Source organism: Canis lupus, chromosome 4, assembly GCF_003254725.2.
Source record: "Canis lupus dingo isolate Sandy chromosome 4, ASM325472v2, whole genome shotgun sequence".
Classification (NCBI taxonomy): domain Eukaryota; kingdom Metazoa; phylum Chordata; class Mammalia; order Carnivora; family Canidae; genus Canis; species Canis lupus.
This window is the reverse complement of record NC_064246.1, coordinates 59,239,408-59,257,873: the sequence shown is the minus strand read 5'-3', so window position 1 is coordinate 59,257,873 and position 18,466 is coordinate 59,239,408. Positions and strand designations below refer to the sequence as shown.

The window sequence follows — 18,466 nt, the reverse complement described above, 5'->3', positions numbered from 1 at the left end:
GGGACCACCTCTCCCCTGTCCAAGGTGTGTTATCAAACTTTCTTATCTTTGCTAGAGAGACAGGTGGGAAATGGTGACTCAGTGTATGCTTGATCGTAATTCTCCTACTGAGGCCGAGCATCTTTTCACATGTTTTAAGAGGCTCCTGGGACTCAAAGTATTGGTGGTTGGAAAAAAATTTGGGGCGAGGACTGTGAGTTTCAGTGCTTACATGGGTACATTGATTATTGCCATGTGGAATGTGGCCCACTTCCCAGATTATTCAATTTTTCTTTTTTTAAAAGATTTTATTTATTTGAGAGAGAGAGAGAGAGCATGAGTGAGTGGAGTGAGAGGCAAAGGGAGAAGCAGACTCCCTGCTGAGCAGGGGGCCTGAGGTGGGGCTCAATGTTGGGCTGGATCCCAGGACCCGAAGACCACGATCTGAACCAGAGGCAGCCACTTAACCAGTTGAGCCACCCAGGCTTCCCAGATTGTTCAATTTTTCAATAAAGCCTGAAGTCTGGCTACTTATGTGAAATTTCCCAATTTTTAAATACTGGCATCTTATTCTAAAACAAAACAAAACAAAACAATTTGACCATAGTGTCTCGTCAGAAAACCAAGTGTGAGGGTGAGATCTCACATCTCAGAACTATGCCATACCTCCTACCTCAAAGGTCATCTGGTGCAACTACTTCATATCACAGAGGAGGCCCCTACAGAGTTGGACACTGACTGTAGTCACTGCCATTAGCACCCTAACCGCAGACTAACGGCAAGAAGCAAGTGTGTGGGCAGGTTTCCTCAATTTTAATGTGTATATGAGTCACCAGGGTGTCTTATTAAAACACTGATTCTGATTCCTTAAGTCAGGAGTGGAGCTCAAGACTCTGAGCTCCACTGTAGCTTAGTGTAGACGGCTTACATAGCTAGCCACGGGCAGGGCCAGGCCGAACTCAGTATTTGCACTCCCCCACCAGGGGAGCCTGCCACATCTGGGTTCCTGACACGGCCATGCCTCATCACATCCTCCAAACTTTGATCCCCTATCCTGAGCACGAGGGTGGGTGCAAGCCCAGGAAGCCTGAAGGCTGGCACAGATGCCCTCTCTGCACACACCCTGGCATGGTGTCCCTCATTTCGTGTCTGAGCATCATGAATGGAGCAGATGGAAAACTGGAGAGGGATGAGGAAGAAAGAGCCAGGTGGGTGCATGAGACCAGGAAATGTCAGAAAGCACTAGAAAGCATTAGACTATCCACTGGCACTAGAATTCCTGGGCAAGTGGATAGCCTCACACAGCAATGGACATTCCCTGGGGTGTGCACCCTTGCTGTCCTTCCCCCACCCCACATGCCCCAGGAAAGCAGCAAGACCTGAGTCTCCCTCCCAGAGGAGCCTCCCTGTTAAGGACTCCCTCACCAGTGCTCCCAGAGCACTCCACCCTTCCCCATCTCCACCCTTCCCCACCTAGCCCAAGATCCTTTGGGATCTCTCGTCCTGTTTGTCCCTCCACCTGACGGTAAGTTCCTGCGGGGCCAGGACTTTGACTTTCTTCTCCACAGCCCTGTGCCCCGGTGCCCAATGTCTGCTACCAACCAATAGGGCCTCCATGAATGTTACTTGTAGAAGCAAGAAGCAGATTGAGTTCACAGTGAGAAACATAATGACACAGGGGAGTGGATTTTACAACAGGGTGTTGGGAATAGGAACAGGAATCTGAAGAAGGTAGGGCATAACCGGTCTCTCTCTCTCTCTCTCTCTCTCTCTCTCTCTTTTTTTTTTAATATTTCACCTACTCATTCATGAGATACACACACAGAGAGAGAGATGGGCAGAGACACAGGCAGAGGGAGAGGCAGGCTCCATGCAGAGAGCCCGATGTGGGATTCGATCCTGAGCCTCTAGGATCAGGCCCTGGGCTGAAGGCGGCGCTAAACCACTGAGCCACCCAGGCTGCCCTACAACCCATCTCTCAAAGGTGCCCACCGCACCCAGATAGGGGGATGGACCCGAAGGCCTTCAGGTCCCTGCCCAGCTGGAGGCCATGATTCCCAAAGGGCCCAGGGGAGAGAGCATTTGAAGTGGCCCCTTCTGGGAAAGGTTGGAGAGCTCCTGTGAGAGCAGGAGCCTGGAAGGAGAGGCGCTGTAAGCTCCTGAGAGCAGAGGCTGGGTCTTGCCTCACTCCCCAGCAGCTAGCCCATGTTTGGTCCAGAGCTGGAGTTCAATTAACGTGGGATGGAGGGATGTAGGGGTGGTGGGAGGAAGGCAGCGAAGGAGGAATGGATATAATTTTTCCACTAAAGAAACAAATTCTAAGTAAAAAGTAAATAATGAAGTAAAATAATTCCATTCCAAGCAAAGATCTTAGACCAATGGTTATCAAACCAGCTGCTTTGGAATCCCTGTGGGGATATTAAAAAAAAAAAAAAAAACACACACACACACACACATGCCAGGGCCCTACCCAGACTTAACCAAACCAGAACCTCTGGGCAGGGGCACAAGTGATCTGTATTTTTGTTTAACACACGGTCCAGATGATTGTTTCCTTCCCGCTCGCCCTCTGGGGAAGACCTGCTAGATGCCCTGACATCAGCACTGACGGTGCTGTCACACGACACTCTATGCAGGGACGCCTGACAGCCCCATGAACCTGGGCTCTGCCCAAGGAGCTGAGGACCTAAGAGCCACATCTATAAAACAAGAGAAGGCTCATTTGCTAAACTTCCTTCTCGGAACACAATGCCAAGCTTTTGTATAAATCTTAGCTTCTAACTAGGAGTCCCTTTTTAAAAAGATTTTATTTATTTATTCATGAGAGACAGAGAGGCAGAGACATAGCCAGAGGCTCCCACGGGGAGCCTGATGCAGAACTCGATCCCAGGACCCTGAGATAATGACCTGAGCTGAAGGAAGATGCTTCACTGACTGAGCCCCCCAGGCACCCCTAACTAGAGGTTCTAACTAGGTTCTATCATGGGGAGGGAAGCTCCAGGGGCCATGTACCCACTGAAGGACATCCTGTGCCTCTGAGAGTAGGTATGTGCATTTTTTTCTGGGGCAAGGATGCATAGCTTTTAGCAGCTGCTCAGAGGGAGGAGTTTATCAAAACCAGTTCAGAGCTACTGATCCAGAGGGCACCAGCCTCTCAGGTACCCAGAATGTATCCTCCTTTTAAATGGGCACCATTAAGGAGAAGGAGAAGCTCCTTCTCGACCACTGCAGCACTGCAGAGCTGGAACTAGGATCCCCATTTAACAGATGGGGAAACTGAGGCTTCAAGCAAACAGGAATACTCCTAGTGGGTCTGTGAAGAGGATCCAGGTCCCCTGCACTTGTTCTTCTGACTTCACCAAAGGCAGGAAAGTGTGACCCTCAAGATCAGGGGTTTCTGGGCTCACAAAGCTCTGTAGTCTGATTGTGACATCCTCAACTGTGATACTGAACTTGACACTTCACCTCTGTTTCCTTCTGCAAAATGGGGGCAATAATAGCATCTTCCTCCTGGGTTTGCTGGGGAGATCAAGGGAAGTAACACAAGCGAAACACTGCCCACAGTGCCAGGTACATAGAACATGGGGTGAGCAAAAGACCCAGGTCGGGGAGCCCCTCTTTCTACCTACGCAGCCTCAGGTCTCCATCCACAAGTGGGGAGGTTCATCTCTGCCTGCCATAGTGCTGGGGGTCAGGGGGATGGGGCCAGGGGCAGAGGAGAATCTGCAGCAGAAATGAGACTAACCTCCTCTCTCTTGTAGCTTTTGCTTTAAAAAGGCCTATTTCTGTATTACCATCCTGCATGAGCAAGTGGCCACAGCCTAGCAGCCTTGGCCAACAACAAAAAAATCCAGCCTAACCTTCCCACAGCCCTGAGATGACCAGGTGGCCTGCAGGTGACCAGGCAGGAGTTTGGAGACAGCACAAGGCAGAGAGGAGAGGAGAGCAACGTAGGGAGCTCAGGGTGGAAGGGACTGACGGGGTGCGGAGAAGGAGTGGTCCTGAGAGAAAGGGATGAGGTCTGCATGTGGGAACCCAGTGTGAGTGTCCCTGGATGGGTTCTGGGAGGGTCTACGAAGGTGTTCCTGGGTTCCAAGCGGTCAGGAAGGCATGTCTGCCCATGGCTGTGCGTGAGCGGCCCAGTCAGTGCCCTGCGTATGTGATTCCATGAGGCTCTGGGTGTGGCAAGGCACAGGTGCATCACCCTGGGTATGAAATATCTATCCACGTCAGCAAGCAGGTCACGGAGTGTGGGTAGGGAAGGGTGTGTGTGTGAGATAGACAGACACTGGAGGACCAAAATCTCAGCCCCCAGCCCTTGCTGGGATGTCGCATGGGCCTTGCTTTCTTTCTCCACAACATGGGGATGCGGGTGGGAATGAGGCTAAATAGTACAGACCCCTTTTCCATCTGTAATATTCTATACCAGGACATTCTGTGATGGTGGAAATAATCTGTGTTGCTCAGTGTGGCAGCCACTAGCTTCATATAGTTATGGAGCAATTGAAATATGGCTAGTAGGACTGAAGAACTGAATTTTTGACTTTATTTCATTTGAGCAGCCGTATGTGGCCGGTAACCACCATACTGGGTAGTGAAGCTCTGTGAGGATAAGAACAGGGCCCCCCCAGAGTTCAGATCGTGGTGCAGCCACTTACTGGCAAGCTACTTAACCTTCATAAGCCTGTAAAATGTAAATCAGCATAGTACCCACCCTGTGCAGTTGTTTCAGGGATTCAATGAGATATAATAAGGTATGCAATGGGTTTAGCACAGTCCCCGGAGTCTAGTAAATGCTCAAGAAACAACGCCTTTTATAGGCATCATTATCTACGAAGTGATGAGAACAGCTGGCATCATCAGAAACAAAATGGACCTTGTTTGCCAAGCTCGGGGAAGAGGAAAGCCAGGGGAGGAGGTGGGGGGGCCGCGGTGAGGAGGGGAAGGGGCCGCTCCCCTATGTGTGGGCACTTGCAGGCACGGAGGCCCCACCCTGCCCTCCAGCAGACAGATGGAGAGGGCATGGGGAGGGTGGGTCCAGCACGGCTGAGGATGTGGGAACGTGCTAATGGGCCGTGAAAAGCAGATTCACACTGGGAAATTGCTTTCTGGCTGCCTGGCAGTCCCGGTGTCCTGGGAGTTGCTGGCTGTCAGCCCGCAAGGGGGCTCACCACTCTCTCTGGCCCAAACAGCCCAAGATGCTGACATGGAAGCCAGGTGAGCACTGGAGCATCCGATGGGGGAGTTGGAAGACCTGGGTCCTCACCCAGCTTGGCCACCAGCTTGCTTATTCTCTGGCCCCTCATTTGAAAGATGGGGATGAGGACCCGCAGCCACACTTCCTCCTGGGCCATTTGGGAGAAGTGTCTCCTGCACAGGGATGGGAAGAGTTTCCTGCTACCCAAGACTGCCTCTGGCCAATTTCCTCTAAAGTAAACCTCCTCACCTTTACTCTGAGCTGCCCAGAGCCCAGGGCAGACCCCTGGGTCTCAGCAGATGGAAGACTGTTTATGGGGGCCTTCTGGAGACAGCACAGTCACCAAGCCCACCCCCCTCCACTCTGGACTCCTTAAGGATCTGATTGTCCGGGGTTCTGACGATTATTAGGGTCTTCTCTTCACTGGCCGCTTCCTCACACACACACAGGTCTCCCTTATTCTGAACAAACAAAAAAAAACATCCTGCTCCCCCCAGTTTTTAAAATTAAAAACCAAGAACCTTTCTCTCAACCCAGCAGCTTGGTCCACTTCCCTCCTCCCTCTTTGCTGCCAAACTTCCAGAAGAAGTGTCCGATATCTGCTGCCTCCTCTTTCCACCTCCCACGCTCCATGAACCCACCACAATCTGGTGCCCACCCCCGGGCTCCCTGGAAGAAGCTGTGCCAGGCCTGCCCACCCCATGCCCCCCCCCAACCCCTGCAGCCCCAACGGGCCTGATCCACTTTGCCAGCCCCACACCAGGCAGCAACCGGCCCCACGGACCTCAGACTTTGAAGCCTGTCCTCCCTTTCATTTCTAGGTGGCTGCACTCTCCCTGGCACCCTGCCTTGCTTTCCCTACCTCCTCTCCCGCCAATCACTGCTCCCCGTTCTCTCTCCACTGCCCTCTTACCACTTCCCTCCATCCCCACCACCTGGGCGTCAGCTGGGAATCCCCGGGGAGGCTCTGGGTGGTCACGAACACACCTAAAATTTAAATGAAATGATTCTATGTCTGTGCATTATTTTGGGCAGAGGATGCATATTTTCCATCAGCTTCACAAAGGTTTCTGTGATCCCACTGCCCCTGCAAATGGTAAAAGCCACGGACCATCACGTAAGATTGAAATCTGCTTCTCTACAGCCCTTTCTCTCTCCAGAATTCCAGTCCTAAGTTTCTTTTTCAATTTTTTTTCCCAGTCTTGAGTTTCTAGCCACTCACCATCTTGCCTGGATGCTACATGGCAGGCAGCTCATAATCAAAGTCCAGTCTCCTCAGGAAAGTCTCCCCACTCTCGATTAAGATACCTAAGCATTCTACCTCTCTGAGATGAGCTGGGGTGATTCTAGAAAGTTCCTGGTGAATGCAGGCAGACCTGTTATCTGTGAGAGGATTAGCATCCTGAACCTCTTGATGGTCAGAAAGTCACAGCCCAGGTTAGCTGATCTGATTACTCAGCAGAGAGCAAGGCCTAGGGGTAAGGAAGCCAGAGCAGAAGGAGTCAGAATGCTCTGGGCTGGCCCCCAGAGCAGCTCCACCGAGGGGCCAGGGTGTGGGCTACGTGTGGCTGCATGAGGAGCTCCTATGCCCAGTAAGATCTTCCCATTGAGGTCCACCCTTTCCCCATTTCACAGATGAAGAAATAGGCCAAGACCCTGAACCCAGGACTCCCAACTCATTGTCCATTGCTCTCTCCAGTACCCATACTCTCAGATCAGAGGGGGCCCTCACCTGGGATCCACAGATAGGCTTTAGGGCCAGAGGGGTCTGTGGGAAATAAGATACACATTATGTAGGTTGTCGTTGAGTATGCGTTTTTCGGGGGGAAAGTGCCTGTGGGTCCTATGAGATTCTCTGAGGGCTCCTAGATTTCCAGAATAGTTAAAAAGCTGGAGTCAGATTTGCTGAGAAACAAAAGGGATATCCTGTTTCCACAGCATCCACCTTCCAGGGCTTTGAGCAAATCCCTTCACCTGGTTGGCCTAAGTTTGCCCATCTGCGAAATCAACTGTGGCTCATTTTTAAACCCGCTCTTTCTTCTTATGTATTTCTTTTCAAGCCGCAATGCCCTTTTATTTTTTTTTAAATTTTATTTATTTATTCATGAGAGACACAGAGAGAGAGAGGCAGAGACACAAGCAGAGAGAGAAGCAGGCCCCATGCAGGAAGCCTGACACGGGACTCGATCCTGAGCCTCCAGGATCACAACCTGGGCCGAAGGCAGGCGCTAAACCGCTGAGCCACCCGGGCTGCCCGCAATGCCCTTTTAAAATAACAAACAAAACATAGCTATGCAGGTCCCCAAATGGCAAGTAAATCAGAGGACATAGAGACTGTGGGAGCTAGAGACCCCATTGGTTTGTTTTTTTCTCTTTTCTTCCCAGTTCACCACAGCACTACTGCCCAGAACTCCACAAACTACAACGTTTTACAGCCAGAAAATTCTAGGGCCTTATTACTGTAACCATACATCTCCCTCCTCCCATCCCCGGCTGCAGCCACCCACTGCCAGGCTCGAGAAGATGCTGCGGGGACTCAGTGTCTTTGAGCTGTCCTCCACCCCACAGGCCTGCCCTATGCCAACCCAGCAGAAGTCTCGTGGGGGACACAGAAGGCCTGGGAACCGGAAGATTCTGTTTGCTGCAGGGAACATTGAACCAACAGAAGTCCCAACATATTTCTTGTTTTGGCTGCGCACAGGTTTTCTTGAATGGGTTACAAAAAGGGAAATTGGAAAACCTTCAAAGACCTTGGACACAGGACCGGAGGAGACAGAGCAGGGGGGACACGGAGGGTCTGCTTTCTTCCCGGGCTCCATGCACCTGCACGCCCTGAGGGCTTTCAGAGGCCCAGAGAGAGAAGCTCCAAGGGCATAAGAGGGCCAAGCACCAGACTGGAAAGCGGCTAGAGTGCCCTATTCTTGCGTGTCATTGGCTTGTGTGACTTCGGGCAGGCCCTGGCCCTCTTGGGCCTGAGTTCTCCATCCGTAAGACAGAAGAGCACCCTTCACTCCAATGTTCTCCGTGAGACAGGATATTCTGGCCCCTAAACCATCTCCCACTTCACGCTTACGGCATCGCACCGGCGAGGGCAGGAGGAAGATGGGGTGAGGGAGGACTTGAGCGGGCGCACGCCTGCTGTCAGAGCGCTTCCTACCTCCCGAGGCCTGTCCAGCTGGGAAGGGGGGCGGCGGTGGAAGGGGAGCCCTTCTGATAATTCGGAAGTCCTGCCTGTGCAGAGCTGAACTCCGCCTCCGTGGTCCTCTATACACTTTTGGCTCTGCTCAGGACATGCCTGCGGAGAGGAGGGAAGAGGACACCCTCCACCCCACTCCGCGGGGTCCCTTCTTCCCACTCGAGTCCTCAGCTCCTCAGTTTTCTTTACTTGACTTGGCTCCCAGAACTTTACCACCCTGCCTGGCCCCCTCTTAGAGTTGATCTAGAAACAGTTTTTAGAATTCCTTCTAGGCCCTAAGCATCCAAAAGTTGGGGGCAGGCTGAAGAAGCCTAAAAAGAGTAGGACCCCCAGCTTCCCCAGGGCAGATGTGCTCCATCAAACTACACACCTCAGAGCCTTTGCCTTTGCTGTTCCCATTCCGAGGAACACTCTTCCACCCTCTCCCTTCTCGTTCATTCTGATTCAACCTCCAGCTCCCCGGTGTCACCTCCTCAGGAGAGCCTTCCCTGATACCTAGTTGTGGTCTCTGCATCTCATAGCTCCGTGATTGTGCTCATAGTCCTTATCTAGCATTTAAATAATAACTTCCGGCAGCCTGGGTGGCTCAGTGGTTTAGCACCTGCCTTCAGCCCAGGGCCTGTTCCTGGAGACCAAGGATTGAGTCCCATGTCGGGCTCCCTGCATGGGACCTGCTTCTCCCTCTGCCTGTGTCTGCCTCTCTCTGTGTTTGTCTCTCATGAATAAATAAATAAAATCTTTAAAAATATAAATAAATAAATACATACATACATACTTCTGGGGGCACCTGGGTGGCTCAGTGGGCCAAGCGTCCAGCTCCTGATCTCAGCTCAGGTCTTTTTTTTTTTAATATTTTATTTATTTATTCAGGAGAGACACACAGAGAGAGGCAGAGACATAGGCAGAGAGAGAAGCAGACTCCTCGTGGGGAGCCTGATGCTGGACCTGATCCCAGGATCCTGGGATCACGACCTGAACCAAAGGCAGATGCTCAACCACTGAGCCAGCCAGATGCCCCTTAGCTCAGGTCTTGATCTCAGGGTTGTGAGTTCAAGCCCCATGATGGGCTCCACGCCTGAAGTGATTTAATTAATGTCCGCTTCCCACTAGGCTATGAGCCCCAAGGGGCAGAGACTACATAAATCTTGCCTGTGGCACCTCCTGGGCATGGCCCAGGGCTGGAAGCAGAGAGTGGGCTCAGGAAATACTTGTTGCATAGATGCCAGAGTCACAGACATGTTTCTCCTTTTACGTGACCCAGAGGCCTTCAACCATTTCTGGCACAGATGCCTTGGGGGCAGTCACACCCTGCGAGGACCTGGAGGGCCTGGGCTGGGCCTCAGCAGGGTGGGGGGCTTGCTCTGGGGGCTGTGCCAGCCTGGCCTGGGGTGTCAGAGGAGCTCAGAAGGGCAGCATGCATGCAGGAGAGGGTGGACTGTGCCACAGGGACCCGCACAGAAAGAGGGAAAGGCAGGGTTGGGGAGCATGTCCTGTGCTGTTCCCACTCTGAGGAACATGCAGAAGCCCAGTCAGCATCATTTTGCTTTCCCTGTACTGGGGGGTAGACTTGTGCTGGATGCCCTGTGTGTGGGAGCCAGTGTGTGTGTGTGTGTGTGTGTGTGTGTGTAACAGGATGCGGGCATTGCATCCCAAGGCTCTGCCCTTGCCTCCTGAGAAGGCCAGGTCCTCGGACTGCAGGGCTGCTGGCAGCAGTGTCACTGTGTGCTTGTGCAGGGAGGCAGGCGGGCAGGAGGGATGCTCAGCAGAGTGTCAGTGTGTCTCAGCCTGTGTGGGGGTGGCTGTGCGGGGGTGGAGGGCTGCGGCATGCACCAGAACATGTGCGTGCCTGCCGCTCGCTTGGATGGCTTGGAGGGGGAGGAAGGAGAGTCTGTCCCCTTCCCTGTTCCTGCCACCCCACCCCCACCCCACCTTGAAGACCTACCCCCCCCCAATGCCCCGACTTCCCATCCTTGGCCTTTGGCCCCTGCATGTGATCTGGTCCCCTACCTCGACTTTAACAACCTCTCCCTCTGGCCTGGGGCTATTTTTCTCTGGGTGTTGGTTTCACCATCCAGGTTATAAATAGACAGTGTATTGGTCCTTCCAGTTCTGATGTTCTGGGAGTCTAAAGGGTAGCACCTCTAGTGGGGCATTTTGGCATCTGCAGAGTTATTCTCATCCCCATTTCACAGGTGGTAAAGTTGGGATCCTCACAGGGTGGCCCAGTCAATTAGAGGCAGAGTCATGATTAGAAAATAAGCCTCAGCTCAGCATCCTCTTATCCACAAGGCCATGGACCCCTCTTCCCTAGTAGCGTTCCTCAGACACAGCAGCAAGAGGGGTCCCTCTCAGGAGCTATCTCCCGCATATACAGGGTGCTGGACACCTGCACCCAGACCCTTCCACCTTCTCAAGCCTCAGCCTGCTCCTCTATCAGATGGCAAGTAAGCTCTCTGCCCCCTTCAGAGCTAATGAATGGAGAGGTGCCCCAATGGCCACAAAGCTCTGTGAATGTGAGAGTCTACTAGAAGCAAAATGAAAGCACACCCTCGTCGTTGGGTGGTACATGGGTGCCCAGGTGTTCTTGCTCCCCAACATTACCCCACTGAGTCTCCTGACAGCTCAGCCAGAGAAGGATGGGATTGCTGAACACATTTGACAGATGTTAGAGCTTGTATCCCATGAGAAAACCAAAGCACCTGGGACCCTGGGACCTCAGTGTGGGGAGCAGCCTCTGGGCCCCAGGTCCCCCAGCCCAGGCCCAGATCTTGATATACACCTTGGGGGTAAGAGCGGGCAGGAGGCCCCGGAGCCAGCTCTTGTCCATCCCTCGGCCCCCTGGGCTGGCCCCTGGAACCCCCATCCCCAGCTCAACACTGCCCTTGAGTCCATTTCAGATCCCAGTTTCTAGAGAAAGAGTGGGCTGCACTCTCTCCCGTCGCCCTCCCTCCCTCCCCCTCTCAAGTAAAATCTTCCAAGGCTTTTTCTGTACAACTCGGTGATTACACAGGCTGCAGGGCAATTCTCTGCCTCCCTAACCTCTCCTGGAAGTGGGATGTAAAGCCCAGAGAATGTCAAAGGCTGGAGGAGGCCTCCTCCTTCTCTGCCTCCTGGAACCTGACCCCTTCCCCCCTCCCATCCTGGCCTTCGGAGAAGGTGGGTTGTGCCAGGAGCTCTGGCGCAGCTGCCCAGACCCACTCTGACCACGAAGCTGCCATTACTGCAGCCTGCCTCCGAACACGCTCCTGTGCTCCTAAGGTCTGGCTCTTTATTTCTCTCATCTCCTGGGAGAAGGGAAGGTGGGGGTCAGGAAGGAATGAGTGAGCTAGTCTCTGAGTTCCACTTCAACCTTCTAGGAGACCTGGAATCAAGACCCTGGCTTACCTGAATCACATGCTGCAGTGGGACCTTTGTCCCTTAGCATCAAGGGCCCCCAGAAGCCCCTGTCCAGGGCCCGAACTCTGGACCGCACCCCACCAAGCTGGCTGCCCAGCAGGTGAGAGAAGTGCATCTGCTCTTACATCCATAACCAGCCCTACCCTGGGTTCCTAGGAGGCCTGCAGTCACAAGCCAGGCCTCACTGAGTAGGATGCCAGGAAGCCCTTGACAGGCACACGCCCTGCTCTCCAGCTGAGCAGCCCAGGGCCCTGCAGAAGGAGGGCCGAAGGCTCCGCTGTCAACTTGGCAGGACCGACTGCCCGGCCCTGGAGGTAGGCTCTTGGAATGGGGGCTCAGCTTCTGGGTGGTGACTGCAGTGTCCCAGCCGGCAGGGACTATGGGTTCACAGTTGAAGGCTGGGCCCTGCTAGCATCTTCCTGGCTTCTCCCTGCAGAAGAGGAGACGGGTCGGGCTCCTCCCCCAAGCCAGGCCAACTCCAGACAAAAGGTAAACATGTGGCAGGCCCCAGCTGCAGGCTTCAGCCTGCCTAGCCCTCTGACAGCTATGATCCCAGCAGCAGTTCCTGCTGAAGGCCCACTGTGTGCCGGGCTTGTCACCATATCTTCACGCGTGCCAGGTTATTTCATCCCCACATTTTATCTCCAGACCACAGGGGTAAGGATGCCATCATCTGGCCAGCGTCACAGAGATATGGGTGGCGAGCTCCAGAGCCTGGGCCATGTGCTGGGTGCTGCCCCTACTTGCTCCACTGGGCGCCTGGCCTAAAGCTGCCATGCAGAGCAGCAGCCCCGCTGCTCAGCGAAGTACCCTGGCCTTTTTAACCAGTCAGTGTTTTTTAACAGCATCAGAAGCATGAGGCCTCCTTCTTTCCAGAACAAGCATCCTTAACCCTAGGCCCATCCATTGCCTTCCTAACGTCCTGCAAGCTCCTGACGTTGCCTGCAACATTTTCGTAGGCTTGTGAGTTTCTCTGGAGGATGTAGACTTCGACTTTCATCAGATTCCTGGAGGAGTACACGACCTAAAAAAGGTTAGGAGCCCATACGGTTCTAGAAAGAAGAGGTCTGACATCGATCAGACATGGACCGGCCAAGCCTGCCACCCTCGGTTTCCTGTCGTGGTCACACCAGGGCCCCCTGTCCCCTGGAATTCTTTCCCTGCCCTGGTCCTGGCAGGCAGTGGGGTTGAGAAGGTTCGCGAAGGCTCTCTGCACCAAGTCGCCCCCACAGGACCCAGTCTTCATGATATCCATCTCCTCTTGGGGCAAAACATCACTTTTATTTTCACTTGAAGTGCCTGAGTCACATCTCAACTCCATTTCACTGCACTCTGTGACGCAGCCCTCCCAGCACCGAGCCTTGGTCATCCCCTGAAAGGCAGCTCCCAGCTAACCAGGGAATCCTTGCATTCCAGTGGGCACTGGAACCCCACTGAGCAGGGGCCCTGCACGCTCCAGCAGACAGCTACCGCCCACCCTGGCCCCCAGCACAAAAACACACTCAGAGACACAGAAAGTCTGAAGACAAGAGTGACCACATGTCTGCACATGAGTGTGTGTCTGTACAAGGGACCTGGTGTGTACCTGTGAGTGTCAGGGTAGCCTGCTATGCGATTGTGTGTGTGTGTGTGTGTGTGCAGGCAGTCTACTGTACACAGCCGCAGGCCCACCTCCCACACATATGCAGACACCAGCATGAGCTCACACATGCCTTCAACACCCACACTCCTACCAGAGCCTTTGGCCCAGGCCTTAACACGCATGCACATAAACCTTCCTGTGTGCATGCACCCCCCCATTCCTCATACAAATGTACATAGCCAGACCCTAGAGGAACACCATCGTGCCCAAGTCCCACTCCGGCATCCTTGCGCAGACATATTTGCACATACCCAGACCTCACACACATTTTTCTGCTGACATGCACACAGCTCTGAACTGCCATACATGTGTACACACAGTGACGCATATTCACACCTTCACTCCCATGCCATCCGGCCAATGGTACCCCTTGGGTCACTTGCACATATTCACACTTGCAGGCTTTAAACATGATGCACACACCGGCACCTCCTCCTGGTGCACACACGTGAACTTGCATACTCTTTCATAGCACGCAAGTGTACCCTAGAGTCAGTCCCTACACAGCACACATCAAAATGCACACCTGCATGTGCATATCCGTACCTCACACAGGCAGCTACTAACAGGGCCCCTCTCCCCTGCACCCCTGCTGCTAGAGCAAGGACCACCCTGGGCACTGGAAACGCTTTGCCCAAGGGGCAAAATCTGCCTCACAACTGTACCCCTACCCTGATCCATCTCTGGAGCCTCCACAAACCTAGCTGGGGGCATCCAGAGTGTTCTCCTGATGCTCCACAACCTACTGGGCTATGCAAAGGGGCTCTTCTGTCCCCCCATCCTCCCACCTTTCTCTCCACACCAGTCATCAGGGGCATAACATGAGCTCTGGGGTTGGACAACTTTGCCAGGTACCATGAGCCCCTGCAATAGCAGTGCTCCCCCCAGCTTGCCTGATTGCCCCTCTTTGCCTCTCAACACCTAGGAAGCCCCATCAGTCCCTCGCTTATTCACCCCTGCTGCTGTACTGATGCCCTCTCCAAGAGAAGCTGGGGGGAGGGAAGAAGGGAAGGGGGGATGGAGGGAGGGAGGGAGGGAGGGACGGAGGGACGGAGGGAAGAAGGGAGGGGATGGGCTTTCAGGAGAAGTTGGCTGCTCTGCACCCACACCATGGGTGCCTAAAGTCAAGAGGAACTACCTGGGAGATGTGAACTCTCTCCCACCAGAGGTGTCCAAGTTAAGGCCAGATGGACACCTCAAGAGAAAGTCAGCAGGGGGTTCTGGCCCTGGACTCAGCTGACTGGGAAGATCCTTCTCTAACCCTGAGTTTCTGAAAATCTGTGTGTGCCCAGACATGTGCTCTCAGGGATGTGAGTGTGTGTATGTGTTTGTATACATGCGTGCACACTGGCAGGTACCATCAACCCTTCACCCCTACATGCACAATCACCCAGCCGGCCTTGGCACATCTGTGCACCCGCAAACATGCCGACACCCAGCTCTGGGCACTCTGCACAGTGTCCCCAAATGCATGCAGCCTTCTCCCTGTGTATGCACAGGAAGCACGCAGGTGCACACCCCCTGCCCGTGACGCTGACCCCCTGCACCCTCCAGAACTCTCTGAGGTGCAACTCACTTTCCCAGTTCCTCGAAGAGCTGATACTCTTCTGTGAAGCGGGTGCAGGTGATGGTGGCCATCCTGGCGCTGGGCGGGCCGGCGAGGCGTGTGGCCAGAGGACCAGGACTGGGGCTCTGCTGCTCTGCTCCCGGAACCGGGGGCCACTCGCCTGCCTGTGCTGCTGAGTGCGAACCGAGAACCAGCTTGACTGACGAGCCCGGGGCTTCTGAGCAGGGCACTGTGGCTGCTCACAGCCTCGCGAGCCTTCGTCAGCATCCAGGTCCCCATGGCAACCACCTCCGAAACGCCCTGTTCCCGTTGCCGGGGTAACTGCCTCCCCAACACCTGCCTGCCTTCCACTGCGAAACCTGCTCCCGGACGCCCTGGCCCTAACCACACACAATACTGCAGGCCCATGTGGGCCCAGGGCGGGGCGACCCGGCACCCCCGAGGTGATGGACTGCAGGAGGGGCTCGAGGAGGGGGAGAAGAAGAAACTTAATCTACAAGTGATCTTCTCTCTTCCCACCTCCCCCACCTCCAACTGTGGGTCCCTTGTAGCAGACAGGATGGGATTAAGTGGGGCAAAAAGGCAGTTACCATGGTAACGGCCAGTGGGTGCCACATTCTGGGATGGTCCCCAGGAAAGACAGGATGCAGTTACCCTGGCAACTTCATCTCCTCTGGAGAGACAGGTATTGCCCCGTTGCCCTGGCAACAGCCGGGTTCTAAGGTTTACAGGAAGCGATAACTAATTCATTGGGATCTCTCTCCCAATGGATCACTGTAGTCTGTAACTGTCTCTGCTCCCCTCTATATTTTGTTCTTGCCTCTGCCTCTGTCTTCCTTATGTCGCTCTCATTCTCTGCCACCTTGTCCATCATGCTGGCACTCTAGCTTGAGCGACAAGTGCAGAGGGGACATCAGGATTCTGGAGGGAAGTGCCCTGCCTGCCCGCTCACCCCCACCTCTCTCCTCCATCCCGTGCCCCCAGAGGGACCATGGAGATCTGGCCTCCTGGGGCTCATGTCCCAGTTTCTGCTTGTGCTTCAAGTCAAGGTGAAAGAGGCGGAGGCGGCAGTGGGGAGGGAAGCATGGCCTGGCATGGAGGGGAGTGGCCATGGGCCTGTCCTGAAATCCTCATTCCCATTCTCCCTGCCAACTTCCACTCTTCAGGACAGCAGCCAGATCCATGGCCCCAAGATCCCACCCAAGCCCTCGGGGGTTCGGAAAGAAAATGGCTGGAGTTTAAGGATCTGAGTTCAACTCCAGCTCTGATGTTTATGAGCTGTGTGACCCTGGGAAAGTCACTGCCCCTCTCTGAGCCTCCAGCACCCTTTCTGCAAAAACAGAACAAAGCTGCCACTGCAGAGGAAGGCTGTGAAGAAGGAGTGGGCTAAGGGCTGTGGAAGCCTTTGGGAAGTATGTAAACATGAGGCCTCTTTTTAGTTTCTGGAAGAGGAAATGGAAGGTCTAAAGTAGGACCATGACCACCCCCATCACTCTAGCTTGGACTGAGAATTTAACAGCTCACCAGGCTGAGGTCTGATGCCAGCCAGTGAGCCCAGGTGGGATAAAAGGATTCAGGATCCCAACCCTCTGAGTTGCTAACGCACCCCCTCTGAACCTCCAGATTGCCTTCGTGGTCACCTCCCTTCCTGGACATGTTGTCTGCGTGTTGGTAGTCCCCAACCCTAGCAGGTACCTGGCTCACTATGTTAGGTCCAGGGGCCCCCAGAAGCCTCTGGGCACTCTCTCCCACAATTTTGCCCCTCTTCCTGGGCATCAAGGGTAAGAGAGAATGATAGAATGCCTCTCCTGAGGCAAGATGCAGCCACTTCTTCCCTGGAGAGAAACAGGAGGGAGGCCGAGGGGAAGGAGGAGAGGCGAGCTAAGGAGGAGGGGTAATGGCTTAGCCACTAATTGCACCATTACCACCTTCAGAAAAAGGAAAAACCACTCAGTTTTGTTTCTGCGCACAATATGCTTCCCGCTCCTGCCGCCAACGTTGCAATTCAGAGGCAGAGAAGAGAGGCCTTTGCTCGGGGGCTGCACAGCTGGTGGGAGCGGGCAGGGCACAGAAATCCTTCCTGCCAGAGGTGAGAGGCAGATGTGGGAAGTGGGGGGAAGAAGGACTGCTCAGCCACCTCCCCCCTAGACCCTCTAGCCCTTCTCCGGAGATGGTTTCCACTTGTGAAGGTGTTGCAACAGCCCTTTGAGACCACTGAGGCCACCTCAGTCATTGTCCGGGAGACTGGAGCAGGACTCTACCATCTATAGGCTGTGGGACTTTGGATGAGTAGCCTAATTTCTCTGTGCCTCAGTTTCTTCATCTGCAAAATAGACTTGATAATATTCCCTATCCCCAGGGCCGGGCAGGATGAAATGAGATGAGCAGATGATCACAGCAGCTGACACACTGTAAATGCTCAGAGATAAGAAATTATTACTATTAAGAGATTAAGCCCTGCCTCCTCTGAATCCTGGAGGCACACACCACCATCCTTGTTCCTAGCACTTGTGGTACCATTCTCTAAGTCCCCACTGGAGTGGAGTTCCTGGTTTGAGCATCACCTGACCCCAGCCTGGTCCACAGCAATGCCTATGGGACAGAAGACTGGGGCTAGAAAGACAGGCTCACAAGATCTCTAGCTCACTTAACGATGCTTTAGAAATTAACACATAAAACAAATGGCAGATGTACCCTGAGGCTGTATTAATGGGAACCTGAAGTTCTGAACGGAGGAGGTGATAGTCCTGCTCAGCAGGGAGCTGGCCTGACCACCCCATTCCCAGCTGGCCCCATTCCCAACCCCCACTGTGAAAGGAAGCACTCTCAGAAGCCAGCAGAGCACCTGGTGGAAGGTTAGGAGGTCGTGCCCTTAGGTCACAGGAAGAGGGTGGGGCGGATGAGAGGGACCAAGGTTAATGGCCAACTCTCTCCCTGTCTCTGACAGGGACCATGGAGGTGGTTTATGAGGCTTCCGGGGGCAAGGCCAACCAGGCTCCAGACCGCTCTGTCCTGCCCCCCATCCCTCCCCACCCCGTCCCTCTGTCTGTCACCCTTCCTCTATCTCTTCTTTCAGCTCCCCTTTCTCCTCTCCTTCTACTCTTTCCCACTTTCCTCCTTCCCTTGAGCATTTTCTTCTCAAGCCTCCCTATCCTTCCTGTTCCTTTTCACCTCCTTTCTTATTTCTACCTCCCTCCCTCCTGCCTCTTCTCTCCTTCCCTGGCCTAGACCCTGTGCACAGGAAGGGGGACTGGGGGGCTGTGGGACAGGACAGGCAGGACCTAGTGGCAGAGATGACTGGAGAGGAGGAAGGATAAGACCAAAAGGTCTCCTTGGCAACTCTCACCCCCTTGGAACCTTGGAGAGCTTAACTCAGGGGTGTGGGCACTGCCTCGGACAGGCACCCCCATCCTGAATGTGGCTGCAGCCCTGCACACCAGCTAATTGACTGCCTCCCCTGTGCCCACAAGGCTGGCAGCTGTGCCTGGT

General features: G+C 54.1%; 1 protein-coding gene across 3 annotated transcripts in view; it reads right to left on the bottom strand.

Annotated features, from left to right (window-relative positions):
* The window catches only part of CAMK2A (calcium/calmodulin dependent protein kinase II alpha), a 64,914-nt gene extending 49,687 nt beyond the window's left edge, over nt 1-15,227 (bottom strand). For 2 of the 3 annotated variants that reach the window (XM_025434232.3, XM_049109251.1), the window contains exon 1: nt 14,987-15,227. In XM_025434232.3, the coding sequence (XP_025290017.1) occupies nt 14,987-15,048 (62 nt within the window). In that variant the 5' untranslated portion in view covers nt 15,049-15,227. The remainder of the gene's footprint in view (nt 1-14,986) is intronic. The other variant, XM_025434233.3, reaches the window with a different exon arrangement.
* Between the last annotated feature and the right edge of the window lie 3,239 nt (nt 15,228-18,466).